Source organism: Eulemur rufifrons, chromosome 16 (genome assembly GCF_041146395.1).
Source record: "Eulemur rufifrons isolate Redbay chromosome 16, OSU_ERuf_1, whole genome shotgun sequence".
In the NCBI taxonomy this organism is placed as follows: domain Eukaryota; kingdom Metazoa; phylum Chordata; class Mammalia; order Primates; family Lemuridae; genus Eulemur; species Eulemur rufifrons.
The window spans coordinates 86,654,180-86,670,488 of NC_090998.1; the positions used below are offsets into that span (position 1 = coordinate 86,654,180).

The 16,309-nt window shown below is 58.2% G+C and overlaps 2 protein-coding genes across 3 annotated transcripts; one reads left to right on the forward strand and one right to left on the reverse strand.

Moving 5' to 3' along the window:
* Nucleotides 1–622: 622 nt before the first annotated feature.
* Nucleotides 623–8,258, reverse strand: TST (thiosulfate sulfurtransferase). Its single transcript, XM_069490935.1, has 3 exons — nucleotides 8,106–8,258; nucleotides 6,843–7,458; nucleotides 623–1,089 (listed from the first exon to the last, which is right to left on the reverse strand). Exons 1-3 carry the CDS (start codon nucleotides 8,199–8,201, stop codon nucleotides 791–793), a joined length of 1,011 nt encoding a protein of 336 aa, XP_069347036.1. The 5' UTR covers nucleotides 8,202–8,258; the 3' UTR covers nucleotides 623–790.
* Nucleotides 8,259–8,262: 4 nt separating this feature from the next.
* On the forward strand, nucleotides 8,263–16,148 carry MPST (mercaptopyruvate sulfurtransferase). 2 transcript variants are annotated; one of them, XM_069490937.1, is made up of 3 exons: nucleotides 8,263–8,478; nucleotides 11,916–12,534; nucleotides 15,541–16,148. In XM_069490937.1, the coding sequence occupies exons 2-3, from the start codon at nucleotides 11,940–11,942 to the stop codon at nucleotides 15,837–15,839; spliced, it is 894 nt and encodes a 297-aa protein (XP_069347038.1). In that variant the 5' UTR covers nucleotides 8,263–8,478; nucleotides 11,916–11,939; the 3' UTR covers nucleotides 15,840–16,148. The 2 variants fall into 2 exon arrangements, with proteins under 2 accessions (XP_069347038.1, XP_069347037.1); XM_069490936.1 differs by lacking the exon at nucleotides 8,263–8,478 and adding an exon at nucleotides 8,511–8,576.
* The last annotated feature ends 161 nt before the right edge of the window (nucleotides 16,149–16,309 follow it).

Here is a 16,309-nt window from a genome sequence, read left to right on the forward strand (position 1 = left end):
GTATGTGGGGCCTAGAATTCACCTTGCAGCCCCAAAAGAGGGTTCAGGAAGCCTGTTTCTGGGAAACCCAAAATCCAGCCACGTGGGGCTGGTCTATTGGGTTACTGTCTTCTACTGCAGCTTCCTGGCCACACTGCCGGAGCCCCCCGCCCTTCTCCCAGGGGCTGACACTGCCTCCCCAGCCCCTCCCTCTGTTGCTCCCAGAAGGTCTTGTTCTGAGGCAGGAAGGGTGCCCAAGTTGGAGGCTACCTTCCTTTTGTATCTTCTCCTATTCTGGGAGGCCCTAAGGCCGTGCGACACATCTTTGGATACTCATTTGGAAGGCCAGCTGTCCCCACCCACAGGGCTGGGCCTACAGCAGGAGGGGTTTCACCTCCCTGGCTTCCTGGTACCCCTTCCCACCCTTCCCACCTGACCTTCCAGGTAGGACCCAGCATGCTCTGGGGTGGGGCCCGCAGGACATAGATAGCAGGTGGCTTCAACTGCCAAACTTGAATGTCTTCAGTGTGGCTTTCCCAGCTAGAGGGTGCTATGAAGGTTTCTTTACTTGGGGGATTCTAAGGAATCCGATGGAAAGTTCGGGCAAGGATGGCGACCAGGAAGAGGCAGGCCAACACGCCACTCAGAAAAGGCAAAGTTTATTCCAGTGTTGACAGGGAAAGGGTGAACTTTGCACAGCAATTCTAAAAACATGTCAATCTCCTTCATCTAACAGGCACGAACCAGCTGCAGGTCCTGCTGGGGTCACTAAACTGGCTGGAGTTATGGTGAGCAGGAGAGAGGTCATGGCTCAGGCCTTCCCGCCCTTCCCCTGGGACACACGGGTCTCTGGCGGAGCCCGGCGGAACCACTCGGACCAGGAGCCGTCGTAAACGGCCACGTCGGGCTTGCCGCAGAGGTAGGCTGCCAGGGCAATGTGGCAGGCAGTGACCCCCTTGCGGCACGTGGCAATGAGGGGCTGCGAGAGATCCACCTTCTTGTCCTGGAACATAGCACGCAGCTCCTCTGGGCTCTTCTCGAAGCCGTCCTCGGTCAGGAAGTCCATGAATGGCATGTTGACTGAGCCGCGGATGTGGCCCGAGTCTAGCCCTGGGTGGGGGCAGAGGACACAGGTCAGGGGAGGCATGCGGGGTGGGGCCCGGAGGATCCACTCAGCCGTGGCTGGAAGGATAGAGAGCTTCACAAATAAAAGTAACATCCTTGCTCTTGTTGAAGCTCAATTTATTCCCAGCCCTATCTACCATCGATGCTCATGACTTAAGACATCTACATCCCCTCTCCTAAAAGCTGTCTTGAAGCAGGGATGTCCAAAATCATAGCTGCTTAAGAGGATAGAAGTATGAGTCTCAGGTCTACTAACCTTGTCATTATCCTTTACCTGGGCAAGTCACTTCACTTCTCTGAGCCTCGGTTTTCTCATCTGTAAAATGGGCTCGGTGGTACATACCTATCTCACAGGGTTGTTGAGAAGAGCAAATGAGACAAATTAATGCAAATGCTGTGTGCTGTGCCAGTGGCTAAAAACACAGCAGTGAAAGGGAGAGACACAGCCCAGGCCATCCGGGAGCTTAGAGTCTAGCAAGGAAGACAAACATTAAACAGATAACCATGTAACTCATTGAATATGAGGTCCCTCCATTTACAGATGAATGCGCCAAGGCCTGGTGCAACGGCTCACCTAAGGCCACACAGAGGGGTAAAGGCAGACCCAGGACTACACCGGGTCTGCTGGTTTTCCTGTTAAGCACACAGGTGTGGAAAGAGCATGTTACCTGGTATTAGATATAAGGTCAAATCTCACCTTAAGCAAGTCATGTCAACCCTGAGCCTCAGTTTCCCCATGGGTAAAATGGGAACTAGAGTACCCACCTGTGTCCAGGCTGCTGTAAGGAGCAGTTGTCACAGGGAAGCACGGGCCCACCCGCCCTCAGAGGCTGCAGCCCCCACCCCTTTCCGCCTGTGGGGCAGGGGGAGAATGGGGTGGGGTGGTCCCTTTCAGACTCCTCGGAGCACCTCTGAGAGCTTGGATGGAAGCAGGGTGGGGGTCTAGGCTGACTCTGGGGTCCTTCCTGGAACTGCCTCGGCACCCAGTGAGGTCCCTCTGCCAAGGCTGGCGTCAGAACAGCCAGCAAGTGGGGCAAAAAGCGGCAGGCCATGCCAGAGCTGGCGCCACCCACAGGGCCGAGGCCTCAGGCCAGTCCCCTGAGAGCCCCAGGCTGCTCCTCTCTCCCTCAGGCACCCCACACCCTGGCAGACCCGGGCACTGGAGGTGTGGCCCGACAATCCCACCACCCCGTGAAACCTGGGCTGTGCGGCAGGACAGGCGCAGGGTGGCAGGAGTGGGAGGGGAAGGACCTGACTGTGTGGCCAAGGCACACCTGGAGTCACGTGCAGCAGTGTGCAGCCAGGCAGGCCCTGCACCTGCGCCTCAGTCTCCCTTCTGTGGAATGGGGAGAGAGCCTCACCCACCCCACAGGTGTGTGGGGAGGCTCAGTTACCACAGGTACAAGCCCCTCGGGACCCCAGACGCACAACAGGTGCACAATCATGCCAGCAGTGTCCTCGTCCCCACACCCCAGGGCCAAAAAGGATTCCAGCACTCACTAGCACAAGGCAAGAGTTCTTTGATTGAGTAGATGTCCCAACTTAAAATATTATGGAATTTCTTCCTGTTGTGATTTCATCTTTTTTGTCAGGAAACTTTAATCTGAGATCAGACATGTTCTAACCGTAGCAGTGAGGAATAGCCGAGCTGCTGGCTTCTAGGGCATTCTTCCCCAAGAAACCCAGCTTGCTTTTTTTTTTCTTTTTTGAGACAGAGTCTCCCTCTGTCACCCAGGCCAGAGTGCAGGGGTGTCATCATAGCTCACTGCAACCTCAAACTCCTGGGCTCAAGTGATCCTCCTGCCTCAGCCTCCCAAGTGGCTGGAACTACAGGTGTACACTACCACACCTGGCGAATTTTTCTATTTTTAGTGGAGACAGGGTCTCACTCTTGCTCAGGTTGGGTCTTGAACTCCTGACCTCAAGCAATCCTCCAGCCTCAGCCTCCCAGTGTGCTAGGATGACAGGTGTGAGCCACAACGCCTGGCCAAGAAACCCAGCTTTAAAACGTTTCAGCGTCCAGGCAGTGGGCTGGCTTTAAGTGCATTTAAAAGCACAAATGTTTGAACGCTGTTCTGTCCCTTTGCCCCCATCCCCAATGAAACAGCTGTGTCGTTTCCTTCTGCTTACACAAAAGGCCCCTCTGCTGAGCACAGATGGAGCCAGGGAGCTTCTGTGTGTCTGGCCTCCCATACCAGGCAGCCTCTGGAGCCGGGGTCCTCCTTTTCATCTCTGCCATCGAGGGTCGGCTCAGGGCCTGCCTGGGGAATTTAAATGAGCAGGACCCAGCGGCCTGTGTGTGGGAAGGGCCACCATGGAGCTGGGCCAGAGAACCTGGGAGAGCAGCCAACCGGAGGAAAGGTGCTTCGGGCCTGGAAGCAGGGACCTGCTGTTCCTTCTGAGTCCACTGGCAGCTGCAGGGTGCTGGCTCTCCACGCTCCCAGGAGGCAGGCCACCATTCTCACAACCTCTGACGCCAGCCACCCTGAAGGCAGGTTCTCTCAAGAACTTTATCTTCCTCAATCCTCACAAAGCCAGGGAGGTTATCCTCCCAGCACAGGTGGGGAGCCCAGGCTCAGAGAGCTGAGGTAACTTGCCCCAGAACACACAGCAATGGTGTGTGAAGTGAAATCAGACTGGTCCAACCCCAAAGACTGAGAGTTGTTTGACCACTGTGAGCCTCCCTGGAAAAGGAGGCCGAGGCAGGGACTGGATGAGACGAACCTCTCATGCTCCTCAAAGGCTCAGAGGTCTGGGACTTTGTGTTCCAACTTTGGCCAAGAAGATGCCAGCCACGTTGATGAGTTAACATCCCTCATCCACTGACAGGATTTTCAAGGCCAGGCAAAGCAGTTTGGCCCTTTCTGATTTCCTCCTAAAGGCACTAAGGAACCCAGCACGGGCAGCCCCGCACCCTCCCACCTCCCTCAGCCCTAGGAGGGAGGGACCGTGGCAGAGGGGCCCCTTGGTCCCATAAAGCAACACCGTGGAGCTGGGACCTTTCCCCCAGGCCCCAAGTTTGCTCTCAGCTTGCCCCGCCCACAGCAGTGGCCTTGGGAACAGCCAGCCCCCACTTTGATGCCTGTCGACCGGGTCAAGTCTCAGGCCCTCTGCCCCACTAAGGTCTCTTCTCCCTTCCCCAGCTGTGAAGAGGGACCAGCCTACCCTGCCTCCTCCCCTGCACGGCTGCCTCAGGCGCCCAGGAGAGGCTGCACGTGAAGGGTTCTGCAGGTAAAAGGCGTCAATGTCCTCTTCACCCTCGCCCCGCCAAGGGGGACTGTAGAAAACAGTATTTATAAAGAAACTGGATGGGATAAACTCCTGCCTGTTTCCCTCACTTCCCCCTGCCCTCCTTTAAGCTGTGCAGAATTCAGTTCACAAAGGGGGAGAAGAATTCAAGGTGAAGGGACTTGCCCGAGGCCACACATCAGTGCCACACCTGGATGTAAACTCAGGTCTGACTCCTCTCCTGCACCTCTTACAAACAGGACCGAAGGCATGTGGGGACACAGAACTAAGGCCAGAGGGGACGCTGCGTGACTGAGGCCTTGCTTCCAGCTCCTCCTGGGGTCGCTCCTTCCGGGGACGCTCAGGGCCAAGGCCTGTCCCCCAGGCCTGCCACCTGCATGCCCCTGTGTGTTATATCTGGACTGCTGAACCCACTGGTGCCTCCCTGATCCCACCCCAAGCTGGGGACTGTAAATGTGGCAGAGCCTTATGTGCCTTTGTGTCCCCAAAATGCCTCGTGCAGGAGGCAAGTAAAGCCTCTTAGGGAATGAGATGCCACTGTTGTGCTAGATGGCCCTGGCCTTGGGACAATGCCTTATCTTTCTCAAAATCCCTTTCCAGCCATGGCTGCATTTAAATAAATACACACCCAGGGTAGGCCTGAGGCTATTCTTCTCATTTCAAGATAAGGAAAGCCAGAGAGGCCAAGCAATTGGATTGAGGTCACCCACAAAGGAGTGGCTCAGCTAAACTGAGAGTCCATGCTCCCTGGAGCTCCAGATGGGAACTGGAGGAAGTGGGAACAGGATCAGGGAGAAGAGGAGGGCCTTCAGGAGGCATTTCCTGCCACAGGCTGTTTCCCCTCTCTGTGCGAAATGAGAGTGGGCTGGGCCTGGCATCTCCAAGCTCTTCCTTTCACTTACATCTCAGGCTGCTTCAAGGCAGGCTGGGAAGCAGCAAGACAACCGCCCCCACTGGTCCTCCCCCAGGGGCAGCTTAAGTCCCCAGGAGAGGAGGCCTCTTGAACCAAGGTCAGGGGAGGCGACTGCAGGTGTCCCGTGCCAGGAGTCTCTGGAAGGTGCCAAATGAACTTGAATCTTCAACTCCAGACTTTCAGAGAGCAAGCCAGGGAGCACAATATGGGCATGGAAAAAGCCTCACTGGGGAGGGCGGAGGCTGCATTCCCCTGACTCTGCCACTAACTAGCTATGTGGCCTTGAGGCCTGCCTCTGTGCACCTCAGTGTCCCCTCTGTCTGATGAGGTAAGCTTTCAGGAAGAGCGTATGCAAAACAGCTTTTGTAGCAACCTCTCCCTTGGAGGTCCAGACAGGAAGAAATGTTTTTCAACAAGTTAGGTAAAATGTTGCACATGACTCAGACTCAGAGGAGGAGCTCTGACTCAGGAAAGAGCCACCAGGAAGGTGCTGGCCGCCCTGAGCTGGGAGAGGCCTGGGGAAGAGTGCGGTCCCTGCCACCTGCCACTGGAGGTGTCCAGGCAGGCACTGGAGGGCACCTAGCAGGAGTGATGACAGCAAGACTCTGGTCCTGCGTCTAGGAAAGGCAAGACCTCTGGGGTCCTCTCTGGTTAGGCGGTTCTAACACTCAGCATTTCCTCTGCTAAGGTCCCCTCGCCCCTCAAACAGGGTAGAATCCTTCCGGCCTCCCCTTCCACAGGAGGAGGACTCAAAAGCCATCTCCCTGGGGATGTCTAGCAGAAGGGACTTCCTCCTAGCCCTGGGAGGTGGGGGTGGTGCAGGATGGGACGAATCCTGGTTTAGTGCCATGCTTTGAAACAAGGTCAGGGCTGGGTTCAAATCCTGGCTTCTACCGCTTAACTGAGCAAGTAACTTAATGTCCTGGCATCTCAGTTCCATCTCACAGCTAACATGGGGGTATTGTTGGATGGGATAATGCAGTGTCAAGCGTCTAGCATGAAGTGGCAGCTGTTGTTACAGCTCTGCAGACAGGCTGCATCTGCTTGGGGAAGTTACCAACCAGGCTGACTTTCGCAAACACCACCGGTAAGGGAGCCCAGGAGAGCCGAATGGCGGGAGGCGGACTTGGGGGAAGGCACTGCGGATGTCTGTAAGGGTTTCTGGGAGACCAGAGAGGCCCTGAGAAGCTGAGGTGTCTTTGGGAGCCTTCTGTACAGCCATGCAAACTTTGGCCCATGGGCATGACGCCCTTGGGGTACCCTAGTGCTCATGGGGGAGCTGGTGCCTGGGAGTGGATGTGGGTGGACATGTCACCAGTCACTTCTGCTGATGCCACTCTACATGGATGCTAGGTCAGTTGTTAGCACATGGCCATGGGGAGATATTTGTAGGTTCTCATACATGAGAGCTGAAGAAGCCTTTAGGTTTGGCTCCACCCTCTTATTTTAAGGATAAAAGACTGAGGCCTAAAGTGGGTACTTAGGGCAAAACCTCGAGCGGGTCCCCGTCTTCCTTACTCCCTATCCCTGCATTGGGCAATACTCCCCGGGGACCACTCACCACTGGGACACCTACCTACTGCATCCGGCTCCGGCTCGGTGCCCAGGTACCGCCCTTGGGACCGTGAATCCACCAGCCGGAACCTCTTGGATTCGAGGTTCTCCAGCACCTGCTCATAGGTCTTGAGCAGGGAGCGGTCCAGTGTGGCTTTGAAGATGGCCGGCTCCGGGTGTGAGGGCTCAGATGTCACCGGGTGGCCCTCCTTCAGCCAGTTCCGGAAGCCACCATTGAGCACTGACACTGTACGGTGGCCAAACACACGGAACATCCACCAGACCCGCGGAGCATAGAAGCTGCCCAGGTTGTCACCATCATACACCACCACGTGCGTGTGGTTGCTTATGCCCAGGCGGCCCACGTAGTCGGCGAAGCTCGCCTCGCTGGGCAGCATCATCTCGTAGGGCGACGCCGTGTCCCGGCACTCCTCTATGTCAAAGAAAGAGGCGCCAGGCACATGGCGCTCTAGGTACTCCTTGCGGGCGTCACGGGTGCCCGGTGAGTACCAGGATGCGTCCAGCACCCGCAGGCCCGGCCCCAGCTTGCCAGTCCGGACCGACTCCGCCAGCCACCTGGTGGAGACCAGCGCCCGGTAGAGCACCTGATGAACCATGGTTTCAGCTCTGCGTGTCACCTGGCGCGGGTGGGAACCAGGAAAGAGAGACAGGTATGAGGAAGGCTGTGTGTGGCACGGGATGGGGCCCGGGAGGAGGAGCTGTTTCTCCCACCGCACCCCCCCAGGGTGTGGTGTTTATAGCCACCAGGGGTTCAGGGGCATGCAGCCGGGTAGGTTCGCAGAGTCCCTAAGGAAGGCCGGCCCCGCCCCTACCGGGGCCCCAGCGCAGAGGGGGCGGGGCAAGAGCTCCCGAGGGCCCAGCTGGGGGGGCTGGCCCGGAGGCTGTCTGGCCCCTGGAAGCTACAATACTCGGTCCTGCCAGAAAAGAGCAGAGAAAACATGCCCAGAACTGGGGAGACGGCATCCTGGACTTAGAATCCCCTTTCCTGGGAAGGCAGAGGGATGGGCGCACAGGGGGAGCGCGGCCGGAGACCCCCAGGGGCCCTCGCCCGCGGCCTCTCGGCAGCCCCGGCTCGCTGGCCTTCAGAATGCCCGAGTCCGGCCCCGGCTCGGTGCCCTCTGCCCTAGTTGGGCCAGGGGTTCCCGGGGCACCCCGTCCCGCTCTTGCCACCGGGATCCTTCCCTGGGCCGCAGGTGGCCCGGCCAGCGCCCTAATCCCCAGCGGCCATGGCGCCTGGCCGCCGCCCCCACCCCGCCGCACTCACTCGCCCTGGCCGCCGCGCTGGCGCTCGCCCCGGCCCGCTGGAGAAGTTGGCGGGTTCAAACCCCGAGCTCACGGCTCCCCGGGCGGCCTGCACCATCGCGCCGCCGTCCGAGGGGGGACCCCGCGCCGTCAGCCGCGACTCCGCGCCGCCCGCGCGCCGCTGCGCCAGTCCCCCGCCGCCCCTGGCGCGCGGCGCCTCCCAGACCCGCGGGGGGCTGCTGGGGGCACCAGGCGGCGCGGGGCTGACGCGGGGCCCCGCGGGGCGGGGTGGGCGGCCCCCTCAGGCCCGGCCAGTGGAAGGCGCGGGCAGCGGCGGCTCCGAGTGGCCGCGGCTGTGGGCTGTGCCGGAGTCTCCTCCCGTTGGCCGGCTGCAGGTTGGTGGCGGGAGGAGGGGATGGCTGCGGGTGCGGGGAGGGGGCGCCGCACCGCGGGGGCCCTGGCGGGGCCGTGAATCCCGGAGCCCGAGACCCGGGTAACTGCCGCGGCCTCGCGTTTCCTTTCTGGAGGGGGAGGTCGCCCTTTGGGGTGCGCGGCGGCGCGGGGCTCTCCCGCGGGGCCTGAGCAGAGGACCGGGCGCAGTCCCGTAGGGAAGGCGTGCCCCGAGGTCTGCCCTAAGGATGACTGCGGTCGCTTGGGGCGGCCGGCAGGGTGAGGTCGTGTTGAGTGGCGGGTGGGGAGCAATGGGTGGGGGGTGTAGTGACCTGGTGCCGCCAGAGAGGCTGGGGGAGACTGTGGACGACTAAAAAAAAACCTTCAGAGAGGCCAGGGAGACCAGGCCCCCCTGGCCAAGAGATTTCAGGAAGAGAAACTGGGAATGAACTTGCTGGAGTGAAAGGAAACATCGTCAGGGCCTGTTTGGTGTGGCACTTTGCTGAGACTCCCACGGTGTTGCTCAGTTCCCGCAGTAAGCCTGCAGGGCAGGCCCGAAAACTTACTTAAAGATGGGAGAGAGGAGCAGAGCAGGTTGCTGGAGGACGCACTTGGAGTTGGGGCTGGGCCTAATCGCAGTCTGAAGCCTAAGTGGTAGTAGCTGCCTTTGTTTACCTGGCTCATGCCTGAAGCCTCATGCTTTTTTAAAAAAATTGCCTTTGTTTTTAATTCGACCTATTTAATCGTAAGTTCCCATAATTTTTAACAGTAGCTGTGTTTAACAACCAATTGGCAAAATTCCTGAAAATCTAACCATTGGCTCTTGCAAACTAGTAGGACCCCACTGCTCCTGCCCAGCCTTTGCTCCAGCTAGTCTGGAAGGCTTTCCTCATTCCCCTTGTCAAAAAATTGGTTTTGTTTTGCTACTTCTGACAGCAGTCCTCTAAGCCTTGTGCTTGGCAGTCGGGGAGGGAGGGTGCTGGGAGGGACCAGGCTGGGGGAAGTCCTCGAGGAGTGGCCAAGCTCTGCTCCTCTGGGGCCCACTCTGATCTGGCCTGGGGCTCACACTTACCTTAGTGTAGCCGTGTAGACCCCCGAGGTGGTGGTATATCTTGGGGTCCTTCATTCCCAGAACACCCCCACCTACAGTGATCCTGGGCCCCTATGCACACAGGCACCTGGTCGCTTTTTCTGGTCTGCCCCTCCCTGACACCCACAGCCTGTCCTCTCAGACCCTGCTCCACTGCCTGCAGGCCTTTGTGAAAACTGCCAGTCAAGCAGAGAGGCTGGGGCAGGGTGATCTCAGACCTCTGAAGTCCCACGCAAGCCCTGAAATTCTAAGGTTCTTAGATTTGCTGCTGTCAGTTCAAGGGCCACCAATGACAGTACTGGAAGAAATAATGGGACTTTATTAAACCATTTTTAATGATTATTAAAACCAGCCATGTGTAATGCATTCTGGTGGCCCTCTCCATTCATTGTTTAATCTCTGTGAGCCGTGGGGCTTGGAAGCTCCATTACAAGGAACAGAAACCACCCAGGGATCCTGACATGGCCACCAACACACAACCAGTTAAACAGCAGAGTGGGATTTGCACTGACTTTGGGGAACTCTGACTCCCAAACAGGGTCCTTTCCACTCTAAATGGATCCTTGGGGTGGGGGGGAACCAATGAGGATCCTCATGAATGGGGGGAAGGGGCTGCTGCACCTCACAAATGGGTTCTTCAAGAAGGAACTGCAGCACCCTCTAGCATTCCCAGGTGTGGCATAACACACAGATTATTGGGATCGTCCCTTAGTTAAGCCTCCTTGGCAGTGTCCTTATCCTGAAGGTCAAGATGAGGTTTCCTGGGCCCCTGAAAGGTCAAATTAGTTTGGATTTTCACTTCCTCCAGGAGCCTTCCCACCCCTACTGCTCCCCTCCTAGGCTGAGATCGGGGCCCCTCTGTGCTCATGTTGAAGTCTAGACTCAATTACACTGTCTCTTGAGCAGGCCCAGGGCCTGTCTGTACCCCCAGGGCCTGGCAAAGTCCAGCACAAGGCCAGACTGTGTGGGCAAAGTGAGTTCCTAAAAGCCAGCCCTGAGGATACTGTAGGGGGTGGCATGGACACAGAGTGTCACACTGTGGACTCATTATGTCCTGGTCATCACGGCCCCTGGGGCTAGGGAAGTCCAGCCTTAGGAGTTGAATTCTGGCTTCAAATCCCGAGGCTCCCCTGACCAGCTCTGTGGCTGAGGGCAAGGCACTCCTCTAACTGCCTGTTGCCCCATTCGTACAACAGGCATCCTAATAGCTACTAGAGGCTGTGGTGCTTAGCATGTGGCCTGGCCCACAGGGGAACACCACAGATGTGTTCTCTACCCACCCCCTTCATCTCGCTGGCAGGACAGCCTGGTATGGATGGAAAGGTTGTGCCCTGCACAGGGGCCCAGCTGACCTGCAGCCCCCACTCCACTCACCCAGCCCTGGTGGGGGCTCTGCCTCTGCCTGGCAAAAGGGACCCGTTTCTCTCACCTGCGCAAAGGCACCTCATAGACTGTGGCTGCCCAGCACAAAAGACTTAAAAGTGAAGAGTCTACACCCTGGAAGGTTGTAGGCTGACACGTGGGCTGGGGAGCTGGTGGGCTCCCAGCCTCTGGCTTGCAGGCGGGGAGGGGGAGAGAGGCGCTGCTGCTAAAAGAAGGGCCAAAGAGAACGTGCAGGCTGCAGGGGCAAAACCTGGCCTTGCAGGTGCTCCCAGAATCAGCACAGCCAATGTTGCTGAAAAGTCTGTCGTGCCAGACTGCATAGCGTGAAGCCTGGGGCCACTGCGTCAAGTTTGTGCACTTCTGTGAGCCTCAGTGTCCCCCTCCATGAAATGGTGACAATAACAACAAACCTCTTAAGACTACTCATTCAACAAATAATTGAGAGTTTACTGTGTCAGGTATTGTGAGGATGAAAGGGTAAGGACTCAGTAAATTCCAGCTACTGATCCTATTAGGCGGCTCATGTAAATGCTTGAGGAGTGAGTGGACTAATTACAGCAGGGACCTTGGTTGGTTGCAAATGAAGCTGAGCTGCCTCTTAGGGACGGGCTGAGACTTTGCCCCAGTTTGCCTTAAAGCGCCCTCAGGGCCTTCCCCTGCACAGACCCCTACTCACTTCCTTCCCACCCAGCAAGTGGAAGTGAGGGACGCCTGGCCCTCTCCAGGGTGTCATGGTCATTCGGTGGCTGGGAGCTGTGTATTTATGCAAGGCCTGGCAGCGGGAGGGCCCTGGCAACCAACATCTGTGCTCCCGTTCAGCACCGCTGGTGTCTGCATTCCCCTAGAGACTCTGCCCTGCCCCTGCCCCACCTTCCTCTGGGCCCTTGCCCCAGCCCCAGCTGCGCCGGCGTCTCCCGCCTCAGGGTCGCCTCTCCTTGCTTCACTCCTGGCATCTTCCCTGTCGCACAGGACTGCAACCCGAGTGTAGCTGCCATGGCCCCTCCGCAGCTCTTCCGCGCACTCGTGTCGGCGCAGTGGGTGGCCGAGGCGCTGCGGGCCCCGCGTGCCGGACAACCCCTGCAGCTGCTGGACGCCTCCTGGTACCTGCCCAAGCTGGGCCGCGACCCGCGCCACGAGTTCGAGGAGCGCCACATCCCGGGCGCCGCTTTCTTCGACCTGGACCAGTGCAGCGACCACACCTCGCCCTACGACCACATGCTGCCCAGCGAGGCGCACTTCGCCGAGTATGCGGGCCGCCTGGGCGTGGGCGCGGCCACGCACGTCGTGATCTACGACGCCAGCGACCAGGGCCTCTACTCGGCCCCGCGCGTCTGGTGGATGTTCCGCGCCTTCGGCCACCAGACCGTGTCGCTGCTCGACGGCGGCCTCCGCCACTGGCTGCGCCAGGGCCTCCCGCTCAGCTCCGGCAAAAGCCACCCGGCGCCTGCGGAGTTCCGCGCTAAGCTCGACCCCGCCTTCGTCAAGACGTACGAGGACATCAAGGAGAACCTGGAATCCCGGCGCTTCCAGGTGGTGGACGCCCGCGCCGCCGGCCGGTTCCGCGGCACCGAGCCGGAGCCCCGAGATGGTGAGAGCACAGGACGACGGATGGAGGGGTCTGGGGGGCCGCCTGGGGCGCGGCGTGTGCTCTGGGCACTGCCCTAGGCTTGCCTTTGCCTTTGAGGGACCCGCACGGGCTGGGGGAGATTTAGTTTCCAGTCGCTGCACTGAGTCGCACTGGCTTTATTCCTAAAGCAGAGCCGTAATATTAATACTTGGCCCCTCCCTTCCTGTGGGCAATGACTGCCCCTACGGGTGAGACCCAGACAGTGCCCTCCCAGCCCTGTGCGTGTGTGGGGGGAGGGCGGGCCCCTAGTGTGGAAACAATCCCAGAGGGATGCGTCCTGGTCAGGCCTGCCCGCTGCCCCTGAGGATGATGCAGTGAGGGTCTCTCCCAGCCTCCAAGGCTTGGAGAGGGGTGAATGGAGGGGGCGTGAAATAGAGGTGGCTGCTGCCCCGTGCTGGGGCAGAGCCTTTTCCCTGTGGGCTGGATCTCCCCAGGCAAGAAGCCTGTGGGAAAGTTCTGTATAATGCAGGGAGGGGGCCCCACGACGCAGTCTGGTCAGTGGCCTTTCAAGAATCCCATGGGGTAGGTCCTGTCATTGTACAGAGGAAGAAGTGGAGTCTCACCCGGTCTCAGGATGCAGCCCAGGCAGGATTCAGACTGGAGCCTGCACCGGGAACTCCCCAACCCTCTCCTGCGCTTTCAGGGGTGCAAGGAGCTGGCCACTCCTGGGAAGCTCTGTCTGGGTGGCCATGCCCCAGATCGGGGTCGGAGCCTCTGCTCTGTGCTTCCGGGGCCTCTGGGGCTCACCCTGGCCCAGCACTGTTTTGGATGGCCTGAGGGCACGGACTGTCCCTGCTCCCAGCACATCCTGAGGACTAGCCCAGGACCTAGCACAGAGTCGATGTCCCAGAGAGGCTTGGTGAATTCAGAAAGTCCTGCCACACAGAATGCTCTCGAGCAGTGTTGATACTACTCCAACCATAGGAAATGGCGGGTAGCCCACCATTTTTGAACCTACCTAGGTGGCAATTTTGTGTGGTTCACCCTCATAGGGGCACCACCTTGATCCTGTTGGGTCCCCCAGCTCGGCCCCAGGGGTGGAGCAACGTAGGACAGCCAGCTGGGTGCAAACCAGAGCCCTGCCCACTTGCACGGACTGTGTGACACCTGGCAGTCGCCTCATCTCTTCTATCTGTGGAAAATGGGAGCAGGAACGCAGAGCATAAGGATGCAGAAGCGTGTGGAGCACGCAGCCCCGTCCGCACACACGGGCGTGCTGTGCTCGGTCACGCGCTCATCTGTAAGATGGGAGATGATGACGCACACCCAGTGGGCGTGTTGTCGAGATGAACTAAGTTCAGTGTCACGGAATCAGTGGTGAATACCGTCCCCCGTCACTGTCACCATCATTCCCACTCCACAGCCTGAGGCCTGGCCAAGTGCACCTGTAACTTGCCACATCGGGCCAGCAGTCAGGGGAAGAACGCTTTGGTTGGTGGAGTTCAGGGTGCAGGGACAGCCCTGCTTTGTGTATAGCTGGCTTGAGAGCTTGCTCTTCCTCCTTGCTCTGGGCTGGTCCCTGTAACGTCTCTGACTGAGCCCAGTTTCTGCACCTGTTCAGTGGGGATGACGACCCATCCCAGCCTCTCCTCGGCCCCAGGAGTGCCGTCTGCACGCTGCACTCTGAGCATAGACACCGGCCTGGGCCAGCAGCTCCCCATGGAGCTCTCGCCCCACAGTGGAGGGACACTGAGGGAGAAGCTGCTCTAGAGTCCAACCCTAAAGTCCGAATGGCTCAGATTTCAATCATTAGCTGTGATGGTCTATTTTGTTGCAACTCTCAGTCCTTTCATGAAAATGGGAATATTGGTAACACCCACCTGATGGGAGGTGGGGAATACATAATAGGTGTTTGGTTTTCAGGGGTTTGCAGAGATGTGGGTGAGGTGACGATCCTCTTAATTAATAGTTCTCTGGGTTTGCCTATCCTCTTCTTCCTGCTGCAATGAAAACAATCTTTTATTTATTTTTTATTTTATTTTATTTTATTTTTTTGCTTGATATGTACCATATGAAAACAATCTTTTAAACATGGAAGTCTGGTTTCCTTTGGTCAGCTTGAAGGCCTCCGGTCTTACTCCAGGTCAAGTCATCCGCACCCACCTGTGCTTCCTCTTGGGCCTCTGCCTCCCCACTGTCTGGGCTTTCTCCACGGTGACCTTTAACCCCTCCAAGCAACACGTGATTCCCTGCACCCATGGGATTCCCTCTGCCTGGGAGCTCTAGGCCTCCACTGCCCAGACCCCTTTACCTGGCTGAATTCTACTCATCTTTCGGGCTTTCTCAGAGAAGCATCCTTCACCCCCAGGCACAGCCCACCTGGGGTTAAATCCTCTCAGCTTGGGCAAGGTAGTGTTTATGCTTCATTCTCCCCCTCTGTACAGAAGAGAGGATAATTGCTTCTTTCCTACACAAGCTTGGGGTTGGTCAAAGGAGAAAATACAGGTGAGGGGCTCTAAACAGTGCCCGGCACAAAGGAAGCCTTCAGTAACGGCAGCTGCTGTCATTACTGGTGTTGGGCCTTTTTGTAACACCCCTCATGCTTGTGATTACTCGGTTATCGCCTGTCTGCCTGCCAGATCCAGGCCCCTTGCCTGCAAGTGCTGCCCACCCTAGCTAGGCAGGGGTCTTATCTATTGCTTTGTTGTCCCCAGGGCACATAATTAGGAAACTTTGGGGGCCAAGTGTGATTCTGGTGGTGTCTGATTCTCAGATTCAAACATCAGCCAGCAATATGCTAGATGCTTTGACCTTAGGAAGTACTTGGCCTCAGCGTCACCATCTGTAAAATGGCAATGCCGCTGAACAGTGCCTGAGTTTCATGGTGTGAGAACTAAACGAGATGGTGCACATGGAAGGTTTAGCGCCATGCTTGCACAGGACGCTCTCAGCACAGCAGGCTTCGCAAACGTGGGTGCCATTCACACCATCCTTCTACATGTTCCCTCCCTCCTGCCCCTGCTGCAGGCATCGAACCCGGCCACATCCCCGGCACTGTGAACATCCCCTTCACAGAATTCCTGACTGCGGAGGGCCTGGAGAAGAGCCCTGAGGACATCCATCACCTGTTCCAGGAGAAGAAAGTGGACCTGTCCCAGCCGCTGGTGGCCACGTGTGGCTCCGGCGTCACGGCCTGCCATGTGGCCCTGGGGGCCTACCTCTGTGGCAAGCCCGACATATCCATCTATGACGGCTCCTGGGTGGAGTGGTACATGCGTGCCCAGCCCGAGGACATCATTTCTGAGGGCCGGGGGAAGACCCACTGAGGCCGGGCCGACAGGCAAGTTTGGCGATGCCTGGGCTGCCCGGCCACCAGCAACGCACAGCCTGGTTGTTCCGACTCTGCTTTAACCAACAGAGTGTTTCTTTAGCCAACTCAGGTGGCATTTGGGGTGACATCCCAGAGGCCAGGAATTCCATTGACTTGTGGCTGCCAGTGAAGCCCGGAGAAGAGGCAGCAGGCACGGGGGAGGGAGGCCAGAGCTCTGAGATGCCCCACACGGTGCTGAGCTGAGGCCCCGCCTCCCTTCCCTTTTACTGTTGAGGAAATAAAACCACCAAGTGCCAAATCCTTGTAGCTGTGGGGCTGCCTCAGTGTCCCTAAGGAGCCAGGGGTTCCGGCATGCCCCACCCAGGCTGCTCTGGGGAGCCCAAGGATCTTGGGGGCCCTGTCTCTGCCTTTTGTACAGTGCTGGAGTCCCAGAGCCCTGGAATGGCCCCTAGGAAATGGTCCTGC